We start from the raw sequence: 25,542 nt of genomic DNA, 5'->3' as shown, positions 1-25,542 counted from the left end.
GTGTATAGAATAATTATAATCTCTAATTATTGTTGTAATTAATTAAAATACGCCATTAGATAAATAATAAATTAAGATAAATAATTTGTAAATATAGACTTACTTTTTAATTTAAATGTGAATTAAATGACTATTTTGAGTACGCGTGTATTTTGTTTGAATTCCGAATTAAATTGGGGTTAAATAAACTTAAGCAAATGAAACGACTCATAATAATTTAATATAAATTTAATAAGTATAAATAAAGGTATAATACATACAATGTAGGTATTTTTGTTTTTTATTTCATATCATATTTATTTTGGTTTCGTTATTCTATTGTCGTTTTTGTAACATATATATATCACAAAATTTCGAAAAATGTTTACATACTATTCGCCTTAAAAAAACCTTTTTTCTTGCAGAAAAAACATAATGATGTGATAGATAATATTTTGGATTATTTATTTTCAGCACGGTCTTTTATTACCCAAGACCTAATTAATGTAATAGTTATAAGAATCGTGTTTTTTTATTGCTTTGAATGACGAGACGAGCTTGCCGTTCACCTGATGGTAAGCGATCCGACCGCCCATAATCAGCAAAAAACCATCCAACACCTTGAACTACAAAATATTATTTGGTATTTCACTGCGCTCGCCATGCTGAGACATGAGATGTTACGTCTCATTATGTGCAGTAGTTACACTGGCCACAATATCCTTCAAACCGGAACACAACAGTGACTACACACGGCTGCTTGGCGGCAGAAATAGACATTGCGGTGGTGGCGGCAGAAGTAGACATGCATATGAGAGACCTACCACCAGACTTTTACAAATGACAAACATTGTCCATTAATAATGATATTTACAAAAGCCTTTTATTATGCTTAAAAAATATTAAAATAAGTACCCAACAATATTTTACATTCTCTTTGTCTATAAAAGTAGCCTTGTGGTTTTTCCTTTTCTTAATTCAAACAATTTAGGATATAGATCACATTTTTAGTAAGACCCTGTATTTATTATAAATCTTCCGTTTCCAGTAGATTTAAATTCTTGAAGCCAATACGACCCTAGAAGTCTTATTTATTTATTACCTAGGACGTTGAAGTTAGGTAATCTGAACCCATCTAGATATATTTCGGTTACTTATTTATTTCAATTGTTCAAGGTGTAGGGTTGCCCTTTGACATCCGTTTTGCTAATTTCTCGTCAGAGGGTAAAAACATACCCACCAAACCACCACCTGAAATAGATATTTAATTATATGTTATTCAAAGTAGTTTGTTCAAGTAATTAAAGTCTGTTATTGCAATTATAATAATATCAGCTTGTATTATATACTGTCCCACTGCTGAACAGGCCTCCTCTACTACTGAAAGGGGTCTTTCAGTAGTAGAGGAGGCCTTAGTCCACCACGCTGGCCTTGTACGGATTGGTAGACTTCACGTACCCACAAAATACTCACAGAAAACTTCGGATATGCAGGTTTTCTCGCGATTCGCAGTCGCGGCCGATATTCGGCTAGGTGGGATTCATTAATATATAAAATATTAGAAATGATTACACTTACACATAGTAACGCTTCCGAAGATATAAAAGGCAGCCTCACAGTTATTTTCAATGAGGTTCTTCAGGATGTTTATTCCCACCACAGCGCTTACACGTCCACACATCCACGTCACGCACACTGCCATGGCTCTGGAATAATGGATAACCCTCATAAAAATAAGTAGGTATATCGATTTTGTGTATTTTCTTTTCCTCAGTGATAGAAATCCTTTATTACAGTATTCTACTTTTTATGAGCGGTCGTATCGTTTACCATCAGGCGAACGGCAAGCTCGTCTCGTCATTCAAAGCTATACACGTGTTTTTAAATAAAAAAATGATCGAATACTTTCTTCAAGGAAGGCAGTGTACTACTACTTTCACATGTTTTTTTTTCTTTCATCGTTATTTATCTATGCTTCATATTGTATTTTTACGAAACTCAAATTATTACATATAAGTATACGTGCAAAAAAATATTTTAATTTTGGTATATATGTCAATTATATAAAATATATATTTTTAAACACAAATATCAAAGGATCTAAGATTTAATAATGTACATACTGTACAATTTTGTAAAGAACCAAATGTCTTAAACCCAAAAGATAGAAGATAATAAAACCAACGTACTTGATGTATGTGGGGAAGATATCCACGGAATAGGTGGTGAGTAACCCGAAGCTGACGATCGGAAACATGTAGAAGACGAAGAGAATAGCGCTGACGATCCAAAGAGACACTGAGTTCATGACCAGACCCGCTATACTGGACAATAACTGGGCAAAAACAGAAATCAAGTAAGATTAAGACTTCTTCTTATTAAAAATACAGGCAGTCCTCGTATTTACGCCATGTTAGGTTCTCGAAATACGCGACGTAAATCGAAACAACGTAAGTCGAGACATATTTTTTTCATATCTTTAAATGTAAAACTCAAGAGTTGGTATCCACACAGACTCAAAATTTGTAAGGACATATTATAAATGTTTGTGCAAATGTTTCGATATTACAATTGATTGGATGAAATATGAAGAAGGATCCGGTTTTTTGTCATAGATTTAATAATGATTAAACCGCCATATTTTGTTTTACTAAAAATATTGTTTCTTTTTTTGTTACATACAATCTGCGATAGAAATTCAATTATATTAAATAATAAGACTATTACAAATGAAAAATACACAAACCTGAAGTATGATAAAGTACTTCTTCCTGCCTATGAGAGAGACAATCTTGCTGCTGACGATATTAAGGAACGCCAGTATGAAGTTAATGCTGAACACCATGGTCATTGCGAAGGCATTTACAGAACAAGAGGCATGCTGAAATATTAATAATATAAGGTTAATTAAGATATAAGGCATGACGTGGTATTATATTAAGCCCCGACGAAAAAAGGGACTTATTACACCTCGGCAGTCGACACAATTATGCCGGTCTGTTAACCAGATATACAAAGGCTGATCCTGGAACGTACCACACTTACGTGGCGGGTTTTAATACCTTGTGCAAGGTGATCGCTATCTGAACGGATATAAGCTATAGCTTAGGAAAATCTAGTCAGGCGTTTGAAGATCATCAGCCATTCGATAGAAAAAAAGATGTGCATTCAGCTCGTCTTATGGTAGCATAACAGACCATAAACTGTAACAACACTAACTAGAAAGAATAAAGCCTCTTCACCCTTAAACAGTACGTGTTACGTTCCATCGCACCCAGTAATTTCTCCTCACCCCTTATTGGATTATTGCTTGTCATTATATTGGCTATGATGTCCTTCAAATCCCCGTTTGAAGTAGCATAGTTTGCGTCTGTACTTCATTTGATTGACTGCATAAAACCTACCAGCTCTAAAGGATAATTCTGCGTAAAATCGATCAGCTATAAAAGGATTATTCTATATAAAACCTCACATTATCTGCACCTGCGCTGCTGTTGCTTGAAGACCTTATCATTTCGCAGATGGTCATGTCCCTGTCGCCATTTTGAACCGACGTCATGAAGGCGTTTATGATATACGGCAGCCATACTATAAACGGGTTGACACTGAAATAAAATACATAATCATTAAATATAATAGAATTATATTAGATTATATTTTCAGCACGGTACGACTGCAATGCTGATGTCCCAGATTCGATCCCCGGATCGGGCAGTAATATTTGGTTTTCCTACTCAATATCAGCTCGTAGTCTGGATTTGTGCGATGTGGCGGTAGGCTAGCCTCCTATCACATCATAGAACTGAATACACACGTCGGAAAGTGGATGTAGCTGTTGTGCCTCTGCCTACCCATCCGGGAATAAAAGGCGTGAGTGTAGGTATATTATAATGATTGGTAATAAACCAAAGTGCAAAATAGTTGGTTAGCGACAAAGCTGGCTATCCCCTTAGTGTTAAAAGCATCAGCTATAGAAAAAATTGCCAGTAATAACCAATCGCTAATAAAATCAATATAAACGCTGTTTTATTACTATTAATAACAGCTCGTGACAACGAACTCTCAATAGTTTGATTCCTACAATCACTATAAACCTGACAGTTGCTTGAACTAAGTTGCTACAACAAATCAACAGCGAACAAGTTGACAGTTGCTTCAACTAATTTCTTAATCAATTAGTTGCAGCAACTGGCAACCAACGAGCTGTTGATACTGAAGATATTTCAATTCACAATTGAATAACCTTGTTCACGGCCGTACCAAACAAATCTGAACGACCGACATCATATTACAAGTCATAATTACATTACATCACAATTGCTATCTGGGCTCGAAACGTGCCATTTTTAATCACATAAAGTATTACTGAAAGGAGCGAAATTTTTGTTAAACGAACGTTATTTGATTTTGAATTATTTCGTTAGATAACGTGTTAGTTTTCGGTCTGATAACATTGTTTGCGCGTTGTTCTAAGGCTAGATATAGATCCTGTATTTATACAGTGTAAGATTTATTGTTCATAGTAAGTTTCATGACTTTTTTTTTTATCTTATAGGACAAATAAGCGGCGTTAGCCTAGTTGGGTGTGGAACGGACTGCCAAGACGAATGTCCGCAAGTTCAAATCTCAAGGGCACACACCTCTGACTTTTCTAATAAATCATGTGTGTATTCGTTGTGAATTATCGCTAGCTTTAACGGTGAAGGAAAACGTCGTGAGGAAACCTGCATTCTTTAGACGTTTTCTCTAATCATTTTGATGATATGTCAAGTCTGCCAATCTGCACTAGGCCAGCACAATCACCTCAGGTCTAATCTTTCTCGATTGTAGAGGAGGCCCGTGCCCAGCAATGGGCCAGTATATAATACAGGGCTGATATTATTATCATATATCATATGTATGAAAATAGCAATGATGCATATTTGCAGAACTTATCTATCTCATAAAGTAATCGACTCATCACCGAAGTATAATATTCTACGTAAATTTTATTTAATTTTTTCCTCATCTTTTACAATGCTGTAAAAGTGAACAGGTCAGAAACATTCTATACCGTTTTCTTTATTTCTTATGTCTACAAAACTGGTTACAAATGCATGACATTTGTGTATTACAAATATCTACTACATAAAATTTAAGATAATACTCTACATGTGAACAACTAGAATATACCTAGATATTATCATTTGCTGGTGATAGGACATATTTTACATCTACACTACTGCACACAAGGTGTTAAAACCCACCATAGTGGCCCAAATAAGTGTGTCGCGTTCCGAGATCAGCCTGTGTATATGCGATTCCAACAGGCCGGCATAATTGTGTCGCAGCCGAGGGGTAATCATCTCTCGTCAGTCGACCTTCTATTGGAACCCTCTATTTACCATCAGGTGCAGTAGGAAAGTTTGCTGTACACGTATAAAAATACGACATGCATAAATTCAACCTTATTATATCGCCCTTACTTACCCAAGAAATACTATAATAAAAAGAGCGGCAAGGAGAAGCGTGTTGGTCAAAAGTGGTGGTCGCAACAGCGGCACCGTCTGAGCAATCATCGAGGCCCATAAACCCTTGGCAGCTGTAGCGCTTTCCTCGTCAAGAACTACAGAGTCCACCTGGAAACGTAGACAATCAGAAACAATGAAACATTCTAATGGAAGATCAGTTTTGGAGCATAAATGGGGTAATGATTTGGTACCCCTGTTACACAAACGAATTGAAATTAGTAAATCTTGTATTACACAAAAGATCTCGTAAAGTTTTAGATAGAAATTTCCAAAGACTTCCAACGTGTTATTATTCAACTAATTATAAATGTAGCACTCACAAACTATTTAATTTGGTAAAATTAATTAAATATACAACTGTTACGTAAACTTGATTAATGGTTAGTAATTATTTCCACCTGGCTTGTAAGGTACTATTAAAAACATAGTTTCATAATCAGAATTCTCCAGTACCTCATATAACTCCCTGTCTTTTCCCGTGTTTAACACGAATATGTTTTTCAAGGTTTCCAGTGCTTCGTCCCTTCTTCCAACTGTCATGAGATATTTAGGGCTCTCGAAGGAGCACGCGACGCCTACAGCACCGATGGCGCAAGGCAAGCAGAAGATCAGGTCCAGAAGACGCCAGGAGTTGAAATGGATGTCCAGGAACGGGATGTAATAGGAGAACGTGAGAGGTAGAATTGGTATGGTAATTACTGGAACCAGAAAACATTTCTGTTATATTTTTTACTGGAGTTTTGCGACTACATTCGCCTATTTTTTTAGAAGTACCATCATCATCATTATCATCATCAGCCACAGAACGTCCACTGCTAAAAATGGGCCTTCCCCAAAAATTTCCAGAAGAAGTTCCATATCAGACTCTATTACTCTGTGCGTAAAATATTTGTTTAAAGTTTGTGTTGAGTCATTAGAATCAAGTACAATAATATACTAAGAGTTAATAAACAAGATAAGGTCTCCAAGATGACACTCATCTGCAACACATATATTTTTATTAATTTTTCCTTATTTCTATTTTAACAGACGAAGAAAGTTTAGCTGTAACTATTTAGTGCTGCGCAGACGCACAATCACTTTTATCATTTATTATGACTTACCACTTTAAAATTCAAAGAATGTTATTACCTGCCATGATACCAGTAGAGAGTAAAAACAAACTGGTGGTAAGTATAATGAACAAATTCCTTTTGTCTCTTGGAGTACATTCGCCTAGAAGCGTAAGCCCTATCGCGTATGCCCCTGATACCCTGGAAAAGGTTTTTCGTATTGAATATGATTTTCTGTTATCACTCATAATAGCGAAATACAGTACAAAGTATTAAACAAACACACAATACGCATTTATCCCCGAAGAGGTATGTAAGGGCGCAACTAGGGCATCCACTTTTCGCCAAGTCTGTCCGTCCCATGATGTGATAGGTGGCGATACTATCGCTATATCGGGCACGAATTCAAGACTCTGGGCCCATACTAAGCAAAAAAATATATGTATATCACATTCCCCGACCCGGGATTCGAACCCAGAACCACAGAGCGCAGATGTACCGCGCGTGCAGTTTTCAAAGTCGTTGAAACAAGAGAGAAAGAATAATTTACTATCGCTTTACACGTTATACGAAAAAAAAAAACATATTTGATTTTATTTACTTCTTTATTGTTTAGTTCAAACTTGCCAGAAACTACTCAAACTAGGCTAACCCTGTATCGTGAGACTTTGACAATATGCATAAAACATATTACATGTGCCAACCGCCTCAACTAGGCCATCTCAGCAAAAACCTTGTTATACGATCAAAACATACTTATTTTACCAGACATTTTAATTCTGTTAATACTTACGAAGAAGATGAAACAAGCTTAAAAGCGCTGAGCACGATCCAATGCGGCGAGAGAGACGCCATGGCTCCCGCCATGAAGCTGATAGTCATGGATATCGTTAGTATCTTCTTCCTTCCCTGGGTATCGGCCAGGTATCCCCAGAAATGTGACGTGGCGATTATACCTGGAAATAGATGTTACCAGTTAAAAAGACTCCAATAGAAGGTTTTTTATCCTTATTTAAAGACCTTTGTTGCATGTTTTGACTACATCGCTCCGTATACTGGTGGTAGGTCTCTCATTTATGTGAAAGCCCACCTGTGTGATACCACTACATTGTCTATCTCTGCCGCCAAGCAGCAGTGTGTAGTCACAGTTGTGTTCCGATATGAAGAATATTGTAGCCAAAGTAACTACTGGACAAATTAAGACTTAACAAATCATGGCTCAGGATGGCGAGCGCAGTGGAATACCAAACAATACTTTGTAATTCAAGTTGCTGAATGATGTTTCTACTGTTTATGGGCGGACGTATCGCTTACCATCAGGCGAAAGACAAGCTCGTCTCGTCATTCAAAGCAATAAAAAAACAGATAGATGTTTGTTTTCTGTCCGACAGATCTTCAGTCTATTTAGCACATCTATGCTAAAAAGCTATCTAGCTTGAGGAATTTTAATAGATCTTCATGGATGCTATCTTTAAAAATAATAATGACATAAATAATGAGCCTCAAAATGAGGTGACTAACTTGTACGCGGCCGGTTTTTCAGGAATGATGAAGTATAATTGATGTCTTATCATCTTTGAGACTTTAGGTAATGTGTCCTGTATTGCAATTGTGAGGCAGAGTCTTTTCGCCATTTAAGAAATGCCATTTCATTATACTCGTGTGTCTGAAAAATCCTTAATGAACAAGAATATTGCCAGCCTTAAGTGAAAAGGAATGGGCCGGTGATGTTTTGGCCAATGCAAAAAGCTTCGAAAATTTTCCATTGTAGGTGAGAAGGAGAAGTATCATAGCTTAAATTACAGTAACACTACATTATAATTTAATGTTGATATTGCTAGTAATCATGAGCTGGCGTGTTTAAAAGACGAGGTAACTTCATCTTTATTATAACATAATAAAATTGTATCATTTGGCTGTACATAATAGGTCATGAAAGAAAACTAATATGGAAGTCATTATGGAGCAACATAAGCCAAAACAGTTTTCAGAATTTGAATAGTCTTAAAAAGAAATACAGTCTTCACCAAGGTATTGTTAGAGGCCTAACTTTAAACATAGGCTCCATTTTAGCCCGGGAATATAGATGAACTTTTATCTCGGAAAAACTTGTTCACGCGAGTGGAGCCGCGAACAAAAGCTACTTTAGCATAAAACTAAATGAATTGTCAAACTTATCATAATTCATACTATAAAGACAAATCACATAATCCAAAACAGTAGACTATAGAAAGATAATGATACGAGAGACATGACTTGTGCTTTTAAATTCAATCTCTTAAACTCTTTCAGATAAAGCGATAAATAACTTCTGTACCTATGCACCAATAACTAGGTTAAATTTGATTTTACACTAGCCTTTGCTCGCGACTTCCGTGAAGACTTAAGATAAAAAGTAACCCATAGGCTATTCCAAACTGCAAGCTATTTTCGTGCCAAATTTCATCCAGATCTGTTCAGCTTTGCCTTAATTACATAACGAACATCCTTCTAAATTAATAACATTACGCAGTTACCAATCAAAGGTACACCAGCCATAAGTCCCTGCTCGGTACTGGTGGTGTTCAGCTCGCAGGCGCTGCCGGGCACCAGGTACGACACAGAGAAGATCTCGAACGACATGCCAGCGATGATGCTGCCGCAGAGTAAAAGCATGAGCAGGTTGTACTTGCCGAACCCTGGAACAATGGATTTTTTTACTATAAGCAATTAGGTCATCTTCATGGGCAATTGCTGTAGATATTGGTGATAGGTCTCTCATATGTGAGAGTCCGCCTGGGTAGGTACCACCGCAATGTCTATTTGTGACCGCCAAGCAGCAGTGTGTAGTCACTGTTGTGTTCCGATTGGACGGATATTGGAGCCAGTGTGTGTGGACATAATAAGACTTAACATCTTATGTCTCCGGATGGCGAGCGCAGTAGAATACCAAACATTACTTTGTAATTCACGGTGACAAATGCGCTTTTTATTGTTTCTGGGCGGTTGTATAGCTACGGCAAGCTCGTCTTGACATTCAAAGCAATAAAAAAAAATCGCGTCGCGGAGTCTGGAATTTGTGCCCGATATGGCGATAGACTCTCCTCCTATCACATCATGGGACGGAACACACTTGGCGAAAAGTGAGAGCTCTGGTCGGCCTCTGCATACCCATTCGGGGATAAATGCGTGATGTGTGTGTGTGTTTATTAATTAGCGACTGTCTTAAGTGGTAGGAAATATTTAAACTCGCCTGAATAGCGACCACCGTACACAAGGTGTTAAAACCCACCATAGTGGCTCACGTAAGTGTGTCGCGTTCCGAGATCAGCCTGTGTATATCCGGTTCTAACAGGTTGACATAATTATGTCGACTCTCGAGAGGTAATCATCTCTTGTCAGTCGACATTCTATTGAACCCTTTCCACTTACCATCAGGTGCAGTGGGGTCACTTTGCCGTACACGTAACATAATATCAGCCCTGTATTATATACTTGCCCACTGCTGAGCACGGGCCTCCTCTACTACTGAGAGGGATTAGGCCTTAGTCCACCACGCTGGCCTAGTGCGGGTTGGTAGACTTCACACACCTTCGAAATTCCTATAGAAAACTTTTCAGCTGTGCAGGTTTTCTCACGATGTTTTCCTTCACCGTTAAAGCGGACGATAAATTCACAAAGAATACACACATGATTTTTAGAAAAGTCAGAGGTGTGTGCCCTTGGGATTTGAACCTGCAGACATTCGTCTCGGCAGTCCGTTCCACACCCAACTAGGCTATCGCCGCTTTTACTAGGCTATCGCCGCTTTTTACGTACGTTACGTATACAAAAAAATATTTAAAAAAGTATACCCCAATGGCCTTGAAACTATGTGATATGTATAAAATAAATAAAAGTAATACATCGAACTGGAAAATATTAAAAAGAACTATTGAAAAGATAATAATTCATTAGATCTCTTGTATCTTTGGTACCCTTTACAGCAAATACTATAGAATGATACGCTAAGTAAACGGAATCTTGTAATTTCCGCGATAATTACATCATATAAATACCTTTAGATAATATGATATGTTTTATAAACAACAGGGAAGTCACCTTATTATTCCTTTAGAGAGCACAAATTAAATTTTCACTTAGTCTATGGTTATAAAAAAGTGATTGTTCAAAATTATAAATGTAATCTATTACCTTCCCGGTATGATACATTGCTTATAGATAAAATAATAAAAAAAAAAACAGTAATTTTCACTAATAAACACAATGAACACTAAAAAACCATCTTTACTCTAAACAAAATTTCAAAATGAGGCAGACTAAATAAATTTTTTCGCGCCTTTTTAAAAAAAGAACAATTATTCGAAAAAAGAATAACAACTACTTAAACACACACCTGCCATACACAAGGCATCTTCATAAGGTACTTTGACTTGTCTCTCCATTTTGGTTATCACAGATATTTCGGCAAGTTTTGTAATAAACGCGTTAATTTCGCGTTGAGTATTATTTCATACTGCGCCTTCATGACACAAACTCTCTTTATACGATACGCACTACTACCTCACGTGGAATCTCACAAAACGTTGTGCAATATAATTCAAACATTTAAGATAAATCGCTCACATTATATAGGCATATTCATGATTCCTGAGAGGGTTGTGCAGTCATATAAAAATGTAAATTAATTTATTCCTTATTTCACGAGCCTATAAATGAACTGCTCTAAACTTTTTTGTTTTTTTTTCTTCTTACTTTATCATGTACTGTAGTCTTTACCCTAAACTGATTGAAAAGAGCAACACCACAGTTTCTTGCCCGTTCTTCTCTGGTGAAAACTGCTTTCCGAACTGGTGGTAGAGTTAATATTGACGGAATCTAAATAATGTATAATATTTTACAGATTAAAATAAATCATTTCATTTCATTTCATGACAAAAAGTCATATATTTCACCAGATAAATCACCGTTAAACAAGAAAATTCGTTAAATCTTTAAAGAAAGAAACCATTTACTGATTTAATCGCGGTTATTTATATTATACACTTGTACGTCAAGCCAATTTGCTAAACGATAATATTCACAGATTAACAACTGCGTATCGTATTGTAATAAATCATGTTTATTTATTCCTTCGCAGCATCGGACGTCCGCCCACGAGGTGGACTGATGACCTAATAAAATCGCAGGAGGTCCTTCCAGGTCGATATGGAAATCTTTGGTTGCCCATGTTCAGCAGTGGGCATCCTGATGCTGATGATTACTGTGAAACAGAATTCTGAGGAATCAGTTCTAAACTTTTAAACTTACTTCAATTCCTCTAGTTGTTTCTATGAAAATTACCTGACTCCTCCGATAGGCGTTCATAAAGCTCCCAAACGATTATTTCACGTATTATAACCCCAAAGAAATTAAAAAAACATGTGCCTGTGTGTTAACAAAGGAAACTATTGGGACACGCTGATATCGGCTAATAATTTAAAATGAACGGATGTTAACGCCATTTTATTTTTATTATAACATTGTAGTGATAAGATAGTAATAACTAAGGGTACCTAAGTATTGCATGACTTGGTAGCGTAGTATTGCATGCGCGATAAGACTATTGCATTCGGCCTCGGGTTCCAATCCTGGGTCGGGCAAAGTGATATTGGGTTTTGCTTAGTATCAGCCCGGAGTCTGGAAATATGCCCGGTAAATGGCAATAGGAGTGCCTGTTACCTCGGACATATGATAACTGTCAAATATTGATGGTAGGTCTCTCATATTTGAGAGTCCGCCTGAGTAAGAACTACCGCAATATCTATATTTGCCGCTAAGCAGCAGTGGGAGTCTCTGTTGTGTTCCGGTTTGAAGAACATTGTAGTCAGTGTAACTACTGGACATAAGAAGACTTAATATTTCATTTCTCGTGATGACGAGTGCAATGGAATACCAAACATTACTTTGTAATTCAAGGTGTTGGATCGTATTTCTACTATTTATAGGCGGTCGTATCGCTTACCATTCGGCGAACGGAAAGCTCGTCTCGTCATTCAAAGCAATAAAAAAAAAGTTTTTTATGTCCTATACAAAATGTCTGTAGTTACCTATAAGTAACTAAATTTGAGTAACAATAAATATTCTCATGTACCTTGATTTATCACAAGCGCAACTACGTTCGCCTACGTGATTACTAAAGCATTTTATTTTTGTATGTGTAAGTTGTAATACCACTACTCCGAAAAGTGAAAAAAGCTTGATGCTAATCTAAGTAGCACATAGTATCATAATATTTACATAAACATGAATCTTGGCGAAGGTAGGTCTGCCCAGGAACTATTAATGCAGGATATTTCCCCATAATCCTGAGTTACTACGCAAGCGCCTTATTAGCCGTCCTCATCTCACAATATCAATTATACTATTGGTTTGAAAGTCTAAAGTCAATTATGCCATAAATAGGCTGAACAATTGTTTATTAGTCGCATAACAATTATAGTATAGTATGTGCAACTAACATTTAAAACTTAAGGTAAACGTACAATATGCCGGCCTAGTATATCGGGTCATTTGATGGTAGGATATATTTTATATCCGCCCGGATAGCAACCACCGTACACAAGGTGTTAAAGCCTGCAATAATAATTCACGGAAATGTGTCGCGTTCCGAGATTAACCTGTGTATATCCGGTTCCCACAGTACGGCATGATTGTGTCGACTGTTGAGGGGTGATCATCTCTCGTCAGTCGACATTCTATTGAACCCCACTCCACTTACTATCAGGCGAAGTGGAGCCGCCTTACCATGCCCGTGTAAAAAAAATTGTCGCAATATAATCACAATATTTTTCACATCAACTGTATTTTAAATTAGTTTATAATTTTCATAATAATATATTGTAGTTCTAATAAACATGTCGAGTTTCTACTCGCGTTAGTCGTAACTAATGCAGTTCCATACAATTCCCGTCAGTGAGCGTACGGCAGTAATGTGGGTTTCATATAATACCGGTGAAATATTTGCCGCTTTCAAGACGTCACGCAAAAGCTATTAACTTACATCAGACGCGCAAAATAGCGGCAACGAGTTACTATTATTTTTATGCAAATAAAGCGACATTATCATTGAGTGATGCAGATATTTCTTTAATTATTAATTAAATACGCAAGCCAAAATATACATCAAATTAGATATCACAACCTACGTCTAGTGTTTACCTTGCTATAAATAATCATGAAACAAAGAGATTTAAATGTCAAACTGATATTAATTATCTTCTGTTGCTTGTTGACGTTCGAATTCGTCATCTAACGTAAATGCATGTCAGCGTTGACAATGTTATTAGGTTTGTCATGTGATGGAGTTGACATAACCAATATAGACCATAATAAGAAATTTTTAAATCTAAAACAATGTAATTATGTTTCCAACTCGTATCCTTTAACTTCTTATGTTTGATTTAATTGATTGATTATTTCCTAGCCGTTCGTTAATGATTAGCGATACGTCCGCCCATAAATAGTAGGAACACCATCCAACACCTTGAATTACGCAGTATCGTTTGGTATTCCAGTGCGCTGGCCATCCTGAGACATGAGATGTTAAGTCTTATAATGTCTAGTAGTTACACTGGCTACAATGTCCTTCAAACCGGAACACAACAGTGACTTCACACTGCTTCTTGGCGGCAGAAATAAACATTGCAATGGTATCAACCCATGCGGACTCATATCATGATAGTAAGAAAAATAGTTACAGTTCAAATATACCTAATAAACACTAGACGTTCCAATCATGGTCGCCAAAATTATGGCAATCTGTCCTACATACAGCTAGGACCTAGGTACTCATTTTTTCTATGCTGTGATTATCGCCTATTCGCCACCAGCTTAATTGGCCTTAGCCATAAAGGATAAAAAAATCATTTATTTTCTAGTATTCAAGTCTCACAATGATTCCACTTTTTTACGGGCCAAGTAGCGGAAAATGGAGTCATTACTAACGGTCACGCCTTTTTCCCTAATCATGGATAGGCAGAAATGTATCATACCCACATGTCCTCGTCTATTTTAGGTCTTATGTATTGGGGGAGTGCGTATTCTCAAAATAAAATCATTTTTTTTTTCATCTCATAATTTAATTTCTTCATACAACACGATAATATAGAATAACAACTAAAACTAATAATAAATTCCCAAAGTGCTATTTCGGTGCTCTCGTGTCTGCCGGTAGGAACCAACCAACGAAAATACCACCTGCAACAAAAAAAACAAACGATTTCAAAATATAAATCATTGGAAAATGTACGTCTGTACTCAAAACATACATTAATGCCTTTAAAATTTATGCTCTTCATTATTTTCCCCAAAATTTAAAAGGTTCTCGAATAAATGTCAAAATGTCATTCGAATAAAAATGTATTTTTTTTCTTCAACTTATTTCAAAACTGACTGCATTCGTAGTAAATTACTCCACCGAACCGGATAGGACAGAGTCTTAAAAAATCTGCAGAGGAGTAAATATAAAAAGACAGAAAATAGAATACAGGCACATAACGTCATCCATAATTGATGCCCGCAAAAGAAAGGGATAGCGCGACATCCCCACTACGCGACAACTTTCGAATGAATTACTTAATTTCTCAACCAATTTTTATGCTATAACATATTTTATGTATGTTCATTATATGTACATTTATACTATCTATTATTCCTAATACATACTATATTATAAATGTATAATACTTGAACTTACTGAATATGAAAACCGCCCAACTGTAGAAGGTCAGGCTGCAGTTGTGCGTAATGACTGCCGTGATGATGTTGACGCCGACGAACGAGACCTGCCTGGCGAACATCAGCGCTAGGCCTGTCGCCAGCCCCCTAAATAGAGATGAGGGAGAAAATCTAGATGAACAGGTTTAAGTTAGATTTTTCCATTTAAATACAGGATAAAACATCACATGACGTTGTACTAAATCGAATCTAACCTATTATCAATTTTGAAAGTCAATATTCACTATGGGTTTTGTATTTAGTTTTTTCTTGCCGAGTTGACAATGTAAGAACAGGAGGCAGTTTATAGGGGCAAATCCGTCTTTTTGAAATTACAGAAAAAGAGTCAAAAAATCCCTTATTTACCTCTACGGCTATCAAAGCTGTCCTTCGATTAGAACGCCCGTAATTGCAATAAAACGGATATGCCCCCGAAGTCGGAATAAGGTCTCTGACCTTAGTATATAATTGCCACAGAATTATTAAAAAAATATTTTTACTTATGGTTTACAAGTGCGGGTGTTAGAGGGGTGCAAGTTATCGCTATTTGATATGTAGCTAGCCCGCACATTTTGTGTCTAGTTAGGTGTGTAATATTAATAACAAGTACTACAGCTTCTGGTGTTTCTACATAATCAATATGAAATTGTGCCTATTTAAGTGGCATTGAATTGACTTATTTCATGGCACCTATCACCATCTACAGAATTAATATCTGTGCAGTAACACCTCTGCCTACCCCCAAAAATATGAAAAGGTGTGATGCTATATATGTAATGATTTCTTATGTTTTCGCGAATTTATTTTAATGTTATATATGTATCTATCTATGAATACTGCACGTTACCTATAAGAAGTAGGGTACATGTCCACAAAATAGGAAAAAATGCTGCCGATCCCAACACAAGTACTCTGGAGTAGAATGAAGAACACGAGGTTGGAGATAGGCTCCTTCAGGTTGACAAGGCAGCAACTGATGCCGGCGAGGGCGAGAGTGCCCATGAGGACCAGCTTCCTTCGCCTGGCAAATGTGGAGATCACGAGTGTGAGGACCCAAAAGAAGAGGCCGTAAGCCATCCCGCTGTAGATCGTGTTGTTTGATACTTTGTCATCGCAGACATACTGAAAATAGGAAAAAGAAACAATATACTTATCTATAAAGTATATATTTATTTGAATCATTATCTTCTAAGCGTTTCTGAGCCATGAAACTATAATAATTATTTATGAAGTTCATACGAACGATGTCTAAAGTAACAGCAAGGCGTATAGCAACAACAACATCTTGTTCAAATTTGAATGAGAACTCAAGATCTGCGGCTAAGTTGGTTCAACACAGCTTCTCAGCATAGGCTTTTAGAAGCATCGAAAGAATCTTTAAAAAGTGATTAGTAGGATTACTGGATAATTATTAAGTTTGAAAGTAATTAATAATAATATTATGGCCCCATTGGTTTATTTATTTATTTGTACTTGGGTAATGAAAAATAAGTTACAAAAAATATATATATTTTTATCCAAGATCAGAATTTCTCCATTTATCGTCATCATTTTTACGCGATAACCCTTACTAATAAACGTTGTTGCCTAAGTATAATATTTATTCAGGGTTTTGTGTTTTTATAAGTATAATTCTACATCAGAGAATAAGGATGAGAGACGACTGCTCTTGTTAGTTATCCACTCGGATAGCGACCACCGTACCCAATTTATCATACCCGCCACAGCTACCCCCCCTAAATGTATAGCTTTCCGAGATCGGCCTGTGTATATCTGATTCCAATCAGGCCGGCATAATAACGTCGACTGACAAGGAGTAATCATTTCAGACCAGTCGACTATCTGGACCCTACTCCACTTATCATCGGGTGCAGTATACCCTATGTGTAAAATAATTGAAGTATAAGTTGTATGCGCCGTCATAAGGAAAAAGATCCTTTTACATAAAATTTTATACGGAGAGTTTTTTTTGTTAGATACGTATTTTTTATTTATGCGAGTTCTAGCGACCGGCACCAACTTCGGCTCGGTAGCAGACCATCAGGACCTCCAACTATCTCCATAACAAATCGTTAAAAAAAAATCATAGATAAATGTCGCGTTATATTTTCCCGGGGTAAAATGCCTATGTCCTTCCCAGAGCCTCAAACTCTCCATACCAAACTTCTCGAAATCCGTTAGATAGATTTTGAGTTATTCGCATTCAGACAGGCAAATGCGGTAGGGCCTTTATTTTATAATATGCAAGGATATATATAAGTCTATTTTCATTATGACAGCGCTATAGTACTGTCAAGTTTGTCGAAAATAAGTTGACATAGTCTTGGCCCCCATTAAACTTACATTGGTGTGTGTGGGTTCATAATTATTTCCAGTAAAGAGCCTCTCACAGAATGTCTTGTCGGTCCAACCGTTGTCGAGGGTGCTGAAGAATTCATTAACGATAGTAGGGAACAGCACGATGAACACGTTGTTCCTGAAAAGCAATCATACATAGTAATATAAATAAAATGCTTTATTGATCACTTAGGCAAACATAGTTGCGCTTATATAAGTCAAGTAAAATCTAACCCATGTCTAACCTAAAAGTGAAATATGTATGTTTATATATTATATAAACATATAAGCATAGGACGACCCGCTGGTCCGACGACATTCGTAGGATCGCCGGTGGACGCTGGATGAGGAGAGCGGAGGACCGAGCAACGTTGCGCGCTCTAGGGGAGGCCTATGTTCAGCAGTGGACAGTTGTAGGCTGATGAGATGAGATGAGATATGTTATATATTTTTCCTGGTAGTGGCAAGCTCTATTATGTGGAATTAATGGACAAAATACCTAAAACTTCAATAAAACGATTATTTACCATTAGATGGGGAAATTAGGTTCTCCTAGAAAAGTAGAAAATCACTTTCATCTCATTTTTTTCTTGATCTTTACCCCAGTTCTACATTTCGATAGAGGAAAATTATATGATAAAAAATATCAAGAAAGTCCACTTACGCGCTGCATAGAAGAGCTAGTAAGTAGAAGAGCTGCAACGTCTTCCAGAGCAGCGGAGGCCTGAAGATGGGCAGTGTTTGCTTCACCAGCGAGTCCCAGAACGACAGCTTTGTGGATACCATATCATCACCAGTCAGAATGTTCCTCACCTTGAATGTAAATAATATGGAATAGGTTATGGAGAAGTCTTACTATAAATTTACTGGGGACAGGTCTCTCTTTTTCTATCACCAAGCAGCAGTGTGTATGCTTTTATGTTTAAAGAATATTATTGCCTGAACCTTGACAATTCCGTGATAGATACTTACACAGCGTACCGGTACAAATATTAGGAGCAATCGATTGTTAATTTTTCGTTTGGTTTTTTTTTTCATTTATACGAGCATGCCAACGTGACCCTAATGGTAAATGGAATGGAGTCCAAATATAATGTCAAATGACAAGAAATTATTATGCTTCAACCGTCGACATATTATCATCACAATAATTGTGACCCGTGAGAAGTAAACAATAATATGTTGCATTTGGACAATATTGCAATTTACTTAGACCGAGTACTGATTTTTATTTCTCGATATTTGTATATAACGCCTAATAATATTGTTAGAGAAATATTGTATATCAGCATTAGCACTGATATATTTTCAATAATATTTTTTGTATTAAACTTTCGCAGTTAGGCAATATAATAAACCAAAATATTATAAGTCAACCAAAACTAAGGTTTATTTTGTGTACCCCACTATCAGTTTTACTCAGTTAATATTGTGGAAAATTATAGAAAGCCAAGAATGACACTGTCCTTTGACAATAGTAAGTAAAGTACCGACCCGTCAGACTTAAACAATCACACGCACAGGACATTTTATCCGTGGCATTAATCTGCTTTTTTATAACGCGGGCCGGCCAACAAGCAAGATGGACACTTACAGTCTTAATTATAAAAAATTCGCAAAGCTATGCTTAGTTAAAACACAAATTTACTCGATCAGCTGTAAGTCAGCCGCCATCTTGCCTCTTAATAAGGTTTAAACTAGGAAACTGGTGATGTTATTGACAGCTATTTAAGCAATTCTTAACCACCTTTTAACGCTAAAACAATTTTATAACTAAGACTGATAATGTTGAGTGATTTCGACAATCCACTTATAAACTTTATACATCAGCAGAAGAATTTTGCTATTTCATTTAGAACAGGAACATAATACGCCATGTCGACGCTTTCCGCTACAGAGGCGTAACTACAATAGACTTAGGTTTTTGGCTATGAGAAAAAAAGACACAATCTTTTTGTTTTTATAATTATAATGAGTGTTAGAACACAGCAAAGTAGTGTTAAAATAAAAAGTATTTATATTTTAGCAGTACTTTGCCTTTAATTACAGTTACGTGTGAGGTTTATATTATACAAACATATATATTATATAAGGTAGGTTTTGTAGATATAGTAATTACACATCTGCCTACTCTTTCAAAGATACACAAGCTCATGTAAGAATTAAAACATAAGCTTATATATAATATTATGTAATAGGTATGTGACAGTAAGTAAAAACCCAGATAGTATAAACTAGTTGTAACCAGTTCATCATTTAGACAAAAAACTGGTTTGTAACGTTAAATATACTCTTTTCAATTACCCGTTGCTTAACAAATACAAAGGATTCTTTCTTCATCAAATTTTCTTGATGTTTCATCAATTATTTCCATAGTGTTTTTTTTTTCATCCTTTTACATAAAGGCAACTTAGCTGTATCAAATGGTAGCTGTTATTCTATTAAAATTTCGACTATTCAAAGACGTGATATCTTTTGACCGTGACCAATAATATGCACGCCTAATTGATAACACTGGAAAGACTTAAGGGCCTCTCCCGAGTAAATAACCTTGAGCATTCGTTCAAAACATTTATGGCATATTATTGCGGGCAGAATTTTAGGCCTTTTTAAAAATCTTAAACAACCAAAATGTTTCTTATCAAGTTGTCTATACTGTTGGTTGAAAATAAGATCATGTTTACGTTAAAAGTTGCATGGAATTAACATTTTAAGTTAAATTTTCATTATGAAACTTAACACAATATCTACATAATAAAAATATTAAACAACCAATGTAAAGAAAACGTATTGTAGAAATACGATGATATTTTTTTTTATATGACTTATACAATTCGAAAAGATTCCTTCTAAAAATACGGTTATCGTCGGTTTGCCGGTAGCACCGCCAGTATAAAGGGGGGAGGAAGCCACTTACCTTATAACAACCCTTTACACCTCCATTGCGTTCATACATCTTCTTTAACACCTCCAAAGCCTGCGGTATATCTCCCCGATTGGCCAGAAATTTAGGACTCTCGTACAAGATCACCATCATCAGTGCTCCAAAACCCAGGGGCAGTGCCAGAATGAAAGTCAGAAGACGCCAGGATCGTAGCGTGAGAGACGCCAAAGGTGTGGCGATGGCGAAGTCCAAGGGCAAGATTACGTAGGCTAGACCTGGAGAGGAGATTACAGTTCATCAATTTAATCTGTTTTTTTTCTTTCGTTCTTTTTTTCTTATCTGGGGGAAAAGTGGGAGTTCAAATAGATTTTTATAGCATCGGTAAAATTAAATTTTAAGAGCTGGTAAATTTAAATTAATTTGGTAGTTCTTTTCGATATTTCTAGGAAGGCAATTTACTATTCTATTAAAACATCTTCGATAAAATCAAATCGTGATTATTTATTCCTATTTTCCTAGACAACTCAATTAGAGAGGGATGTATCTTATCTGCTATATTCTCGAATGCTTACCAAAGTACACCAACTCCGCCGCCAGGTTGACACTGTTCAAGATAAACAAGAACTGGCTCCTATGCTTCTGCCCGGTGCATTCGCCAAGCAACGTGACGGTCAGTGTGAACCCGGCACTCGAACTGAAAATATTTGCGACGTTTTGACATTAGTGGTAGACCTCATTCTTTTCTATTTCAATTATCATTTGGGTAAAGATTCGAAACAAATTAGTATTACCAGGGACTTAGATAGCCTCCCTGCTCGGTGTCATAAAATGCATGCCACTTATCATGGCCTATAGGAGTTGTAGTGTTGGATATGAGGGCGGGAAGTTTTAGGTCTTTTTTATCCGTTTATACAGTAAATAAAAAATGACCATGAGCGGTTGCAGCTGGTCTAGCAGAGGCTGATACTAAAATGTGGACAATGTTTTGCACAAATTTGTTTTGTCATTTTTTGGTGTGCCGATGCCCTGACTAAATAACTGATTAATTTGGACAAGATTTTCATTTGTACACCAAGAACTGTTTGGGAAGCGATCTAGGTTATGTTATATTGCGAGCGGGACCGCGAGAAAAAGCTACTTATAATAAAAACAAACACGCTGACAAAATTGCCACACCTACGAGTAAATTGATTCTGATAACAAACAATAAATCAATACATTGCAATTATGATAAGATTTGGTTCGCTAAATTTAGACTGCACTTAATTTTGATAGAGAGCTAAGTATCAGGTAAAAAACATATTATAACAGAAGCTATAGAGCTGGTGTTAATGGATCAATATTTTTGCGCGTTAAGCAGAGGGTTGAGGTGGCATTATATAATTTCGTTTTTTTATGCAACTAGGTAAGGAGACGAGGTAGCCAACCGCGTGGTGATAAACGTCTCGACCGCCTATAACCAATAATAATACCATCCAACACTGAAATACCGTATAGTATTATGTTTCATAATCTATATAAATGAAAATCAGACTGCCTTAATGGCGTAGTTGTGCTGCATGCGCGGTACTGCAGCGCTCTGAGGTCATGGGTTCGAATCCTAGGTCGGGCAAAGTGATATTTGGGTTTTTCTGCTCAATATAAGCTCAAAGTCTGGAATTTGTACCCGATGTGGCGATAGGCTTGCCCCCTATCACATCATCGGACGGAACAAACTTGGCGAAAAGCGTGTGCCTTGATTGCACCTCTGCATACCCCTTCGGGGATAAATGCGTTGTAATATATGTGTATAAAAATCAGTTGCCATATAAGAATAAGTATGTAAGAACATCACTTGACGACTCGACGGGCTTGACTGATGCACTGAAGCATTTTGTTGTGTTCCTCAGCATGAGGTTTGTCTCAAAGAATAAATTTGAAAAATCAACATAACAATCGCCTATACATGTCAAGTTTAATTGAATCATTTTTTCTTTGTGAAAGTAAATCCCTTTTATTTTGTTGTTGAGAAAAAAAATTTGGCTAGAACTCAAACGTGTATAGGCGATTTGAATTTGGTCAGGTGCTTATACCCTGACTGTACAATATACATATTGGTTACTATGCCCTTCAAAACGCACCAGAGGTCTGAGACAACTTACATAGGTTTTTATACTGTCCCTTGCTTTTTTTTCTTATCTATTCGTTCGGTCTGACCACCAAACTGCTACGATATGTCGTTTCCATATATTTTTTGTTTCCTATCACCATAAACGATATAAAAGACATCTTATCTAAGGTCCCGGTTCTTTTTTGTAGCGGAACGTCTCATCAACCACAATAAAATACTTACAAGCTACTAGCCAAGAACTTGGCAACGAACATGAACTGCCAGCTAGTCGCCAAACTGGTCATCACCGCGAAGACAAATCCCACAGATGACGAAAGGATCAAAGCCTTCTTCCTTCCGCGGGTGTCTGCGTAGTATCCCCAAGGATAGGCAAGAACAACACCTGAAATATAAAAGTTAAAACATTACGGAACGGCTGTTATGAAAATTAAATTAAGGTGGCCAAGTAACATATCAATGCGAAAAAATATATTTTCAACTTTCCCTATCAATTTCGTTGCGTCTAAACCATTGAATTAATTTTAATGAAACTTCGTACAGAGAAAGCTTTAACAAAAGAAGAAAACAGGCTACTTTTTGTTCCGAGAAAGCGGGGCCGCAAAACACCTAGTAATATACACATATGTCAATACCTGCAAAAGGCGTGGAGGCAAGCACACCTATCTCTGTGAGACTGAGCTGAAGATCGCAGCTGGAGGTTGTCACGATGACGCTGAAACCGAACATGTCCATGGACACCGCGTTCATGATCACGCAACATGCCAACAGCAAGAGGTAGTTGTACTTCCCATGGCCTGGAACATGGAGAACATGAAAAAAACATAAGAAACATCACTGAACAATAATACTATTATCTAAAGAAAAGTTAGGGATAGGGTAAACAGAATATAATGTTACGCTTCTATCTAAAAGGAGTAGGAAAAGGATCAAGAAATGAAAATTATTTAGATCGATACAACTTCGAAAATATGTGAAGAAAAATAAAGACAATTGAAAGTCTTGATATTGGGCACGCCACGATAGCGGCGGTAAGTCCCCTCTTCGAGGTGTGGCTGACGAGACGTCACGGCGTCCTCTCATTCCGGACGACGCAGGTACTGACCGGTCACGGCTGCTTCGGCAGGTACCTGTATCGGATCCGGGTGGAGGATACGCCCGCGTGTTTGTTCTGTGCGGATCGGCCGGAGGACACGGTGGAGCATACGGTGGAGGTGTGCCCAGCTTGGACTGAGCACCGCTGTGTTCTCACAACGGCCATCGGTGGAGGAGACCTCTCGCGTCGGGGCCTGGTAGAAGCCATGCTCCGGGGCGAAAGAGAGTGGGATGCAGTCACCTCCTTCTGCGAGGACGTGATGCTCGCAAAGGAGGTGGCGGGACGGCTACGGCGCCAAAGCGCCCAACGTCCCATCCGCCACGGCAGACGTACAAGACGCGGGCGTCGAATGTCTGCTGAGGATCGTCAGCCTCCGTAGGCGCGGACCGTCGGGTGACGAGCATTGGGTAGCTCGTCGCCCGAAACACCCCAACGGCTTGTGTGTACGGCGCGTAGTGTTCCACGCGCGCCTCGAAGAGCAGTGTCAGTGTCATTGACGGGGCCCTTTAGGGCCGGTGCCTGCCTAGGTTTCAGTGCCATCGGATCTTGGACCTAGGCACATAGGCAAAGGATGGGAACACCGTAGGTTTTTAGTCAGTAGAAGTCTGACACGCCCTCCCGCCCATCCCAAGGCGGGAGATAGTCATCTGATGATTTACATACGTTAAAAAAATAAAAAAGTCTTGATATGCCACATTCTTACAAATCAAACTTATAATAAGGATCCTCACCAGTTAACTCCACTGCTTCATCGTAACTGCATGTGGTCTTGTCACATTGACACTCGCCGTCCCGCTCCATTGTCACTGTCTGTACATTCACCTTTCGAATGCTGTGTTATTAACATCTTTGCTCAGAGGAGATCTCTTATCTCATATCTTATCAATATTACTTAATTATTTAGCTTATTATTAATGTTTATTTTAGCATTATCATAGTTAGTTCGCTGACTTAATTTTAGACTAGTTATTCGTTTGCGAATTCCTTTGTTAACTAAATATTTTTTCTATTGTATTCAAGCTCTTTAGGCAAGATGTTTCAAAGTTCCGTTCTTGATGATCATGTACGTTGTTTGAGGGAAGCGTGTAAAATTTCAAATTAATACAACCTGTCTATAAGTTATTCTCAGTCAGAATCTTATTAAGTACATGGCAGTCAAAATAAGCAAAAAATATTTGTCAAGGCACAAACGACTTACAGCCGTTTTCAATAAATTATCCAAATCTCAATTTTTAACCCTATACCGAGGATGGGCGAATCAAAATAGATCATGTGTAAACATGTCAAAAAAGCTTTGTTCTGATTGGTACATTTCTGAGATAGATCGAAAAAAGCGATCGGGATTGTTTATTGAAAGTAGCGGTTAATCTAACAAGTGATCAACATATTCCATCACTGATAGAGCAATTGTGATGACACTAGTCCTAGAAGCAATAACATTTAGTTTAAAAACCTGTCATATAATAGGTTTGCACTACATACATTTTGCGTATTTTCTTTTCCTACAACTTACAAGTTAAACTTTGATGCCTCATTTAGACTATTGGCTAATAATTCGTCGGATATGATGATTTCAAGTAGCCACCAAGAATATGCGATTTAATGCCTTAAGATTTATTTCTTTAGGGTTATATAGAATCTCATACGCGAATAAACCCGAAACAATTGCTGAGCTCAGTCCAAGATCCAAAGTATCATCAGTGATATACACATCTTTGTCATCTTTATGTCATGAAAGGGCCAATGGCCTGCCATCAGAGACGCGGGAGACATTTGCCGAATATTTTATTTCAGAACATGTCAACAATGCAATAAAAACATCACAACTCACTAAAAAAATA

At 37.2% G+C, this 25,542-nt stretch overlaps 2 protein-coding genes across 2 annotated transcripts; both read right to left on the bottom strand.

Moving 5' to 3' along the window:
• Positions 1 to 840: 840 nt before the first annotated feature.
• On the bottom strand, positions 841 to 11,071 carry LOC115442268 (putative transporter svop-1). The gene is made up of 11 exons (XM_030167279.2): positions 10,917 to 11,071; positions 9,058 to 9,219; positions 7,335 to 7,497; positions 6,621 to 6,742; positions 5,943 to 6,187; positions 5,449 to 5,597; positions 3,452 to 3,584; positions 2,726 to 2,860; positions 2,169 to 2,314; positions 1,558 to 1,685; positions 841 to 1,230 (listed from the first exon to the last, which is right to left on the bottom strand). The coding sequence occupies exons 1-11, from the start codon at positions 10,963 to 10,965 to the stop codon at positions 1,151 to 1,153; spliced, it is 1,512 nt and encodes a 503-aa protein (XP_030023139.1). The 5' UTR covers positions 10,966 to 11,071; the 3' UTR covers positions 841 to 1,150.
• A 3,547-nt stretch (positions 11,072 to 14,618) lies between these two features.
• LOC115442275 (putative transporter svop-1) lies at positions 14,619 to 24,559 on the bottom strand. Its single transcript, XM_030167286.2, has 10 exons — positions 24,433 to 24,559; positions 23,241 to 23,402; positions 22,831 to 22,990; positions 21,071 to 21,192; positions 20,532 to 20,773; positions 18,279 to 18,427; positions 17,621 to 17,753; positions 16,125 to 16,399; positions 15,258 to 15,385; positions 14,619 to 14,758 (listed from the first exon to the last, which is right to left on the bottom strand). Exons 1-10 carry the CDS (start codon positions 24,500 to 24,502, stop codon positions 14,706 to 14,708), a joined length of 1,494 nt encoding a protein of 497 aa, XP_030023146.1. The 5' UTR covers positions 24,503 to 24,559; the 3' UTR covers positions 14,619 to 14,705.
• Positions 24,560 to 25,542: the final 983 nt, after the last annotated feature.

The sequence above is a fragment of the Manduca sexta genome, chromosome 21 (assembly GCF_014839805.1).
Source record: "Manduca sexta isolate Smith_Timp_Sample1 chromosome 21, JHU_Msex_v1.0, whole genome shotgun sequence".
In the NCBI taxonomy this organism is placed as follows: Eukaryota; Metazoa; Arthropoda; class Insecta; order Lepidoptera; family Sphingidae; genus Manduca; species Manduca sexta.
This window is presented reverse-complemented; position numbering and strand designations above follow the sequence as displayed.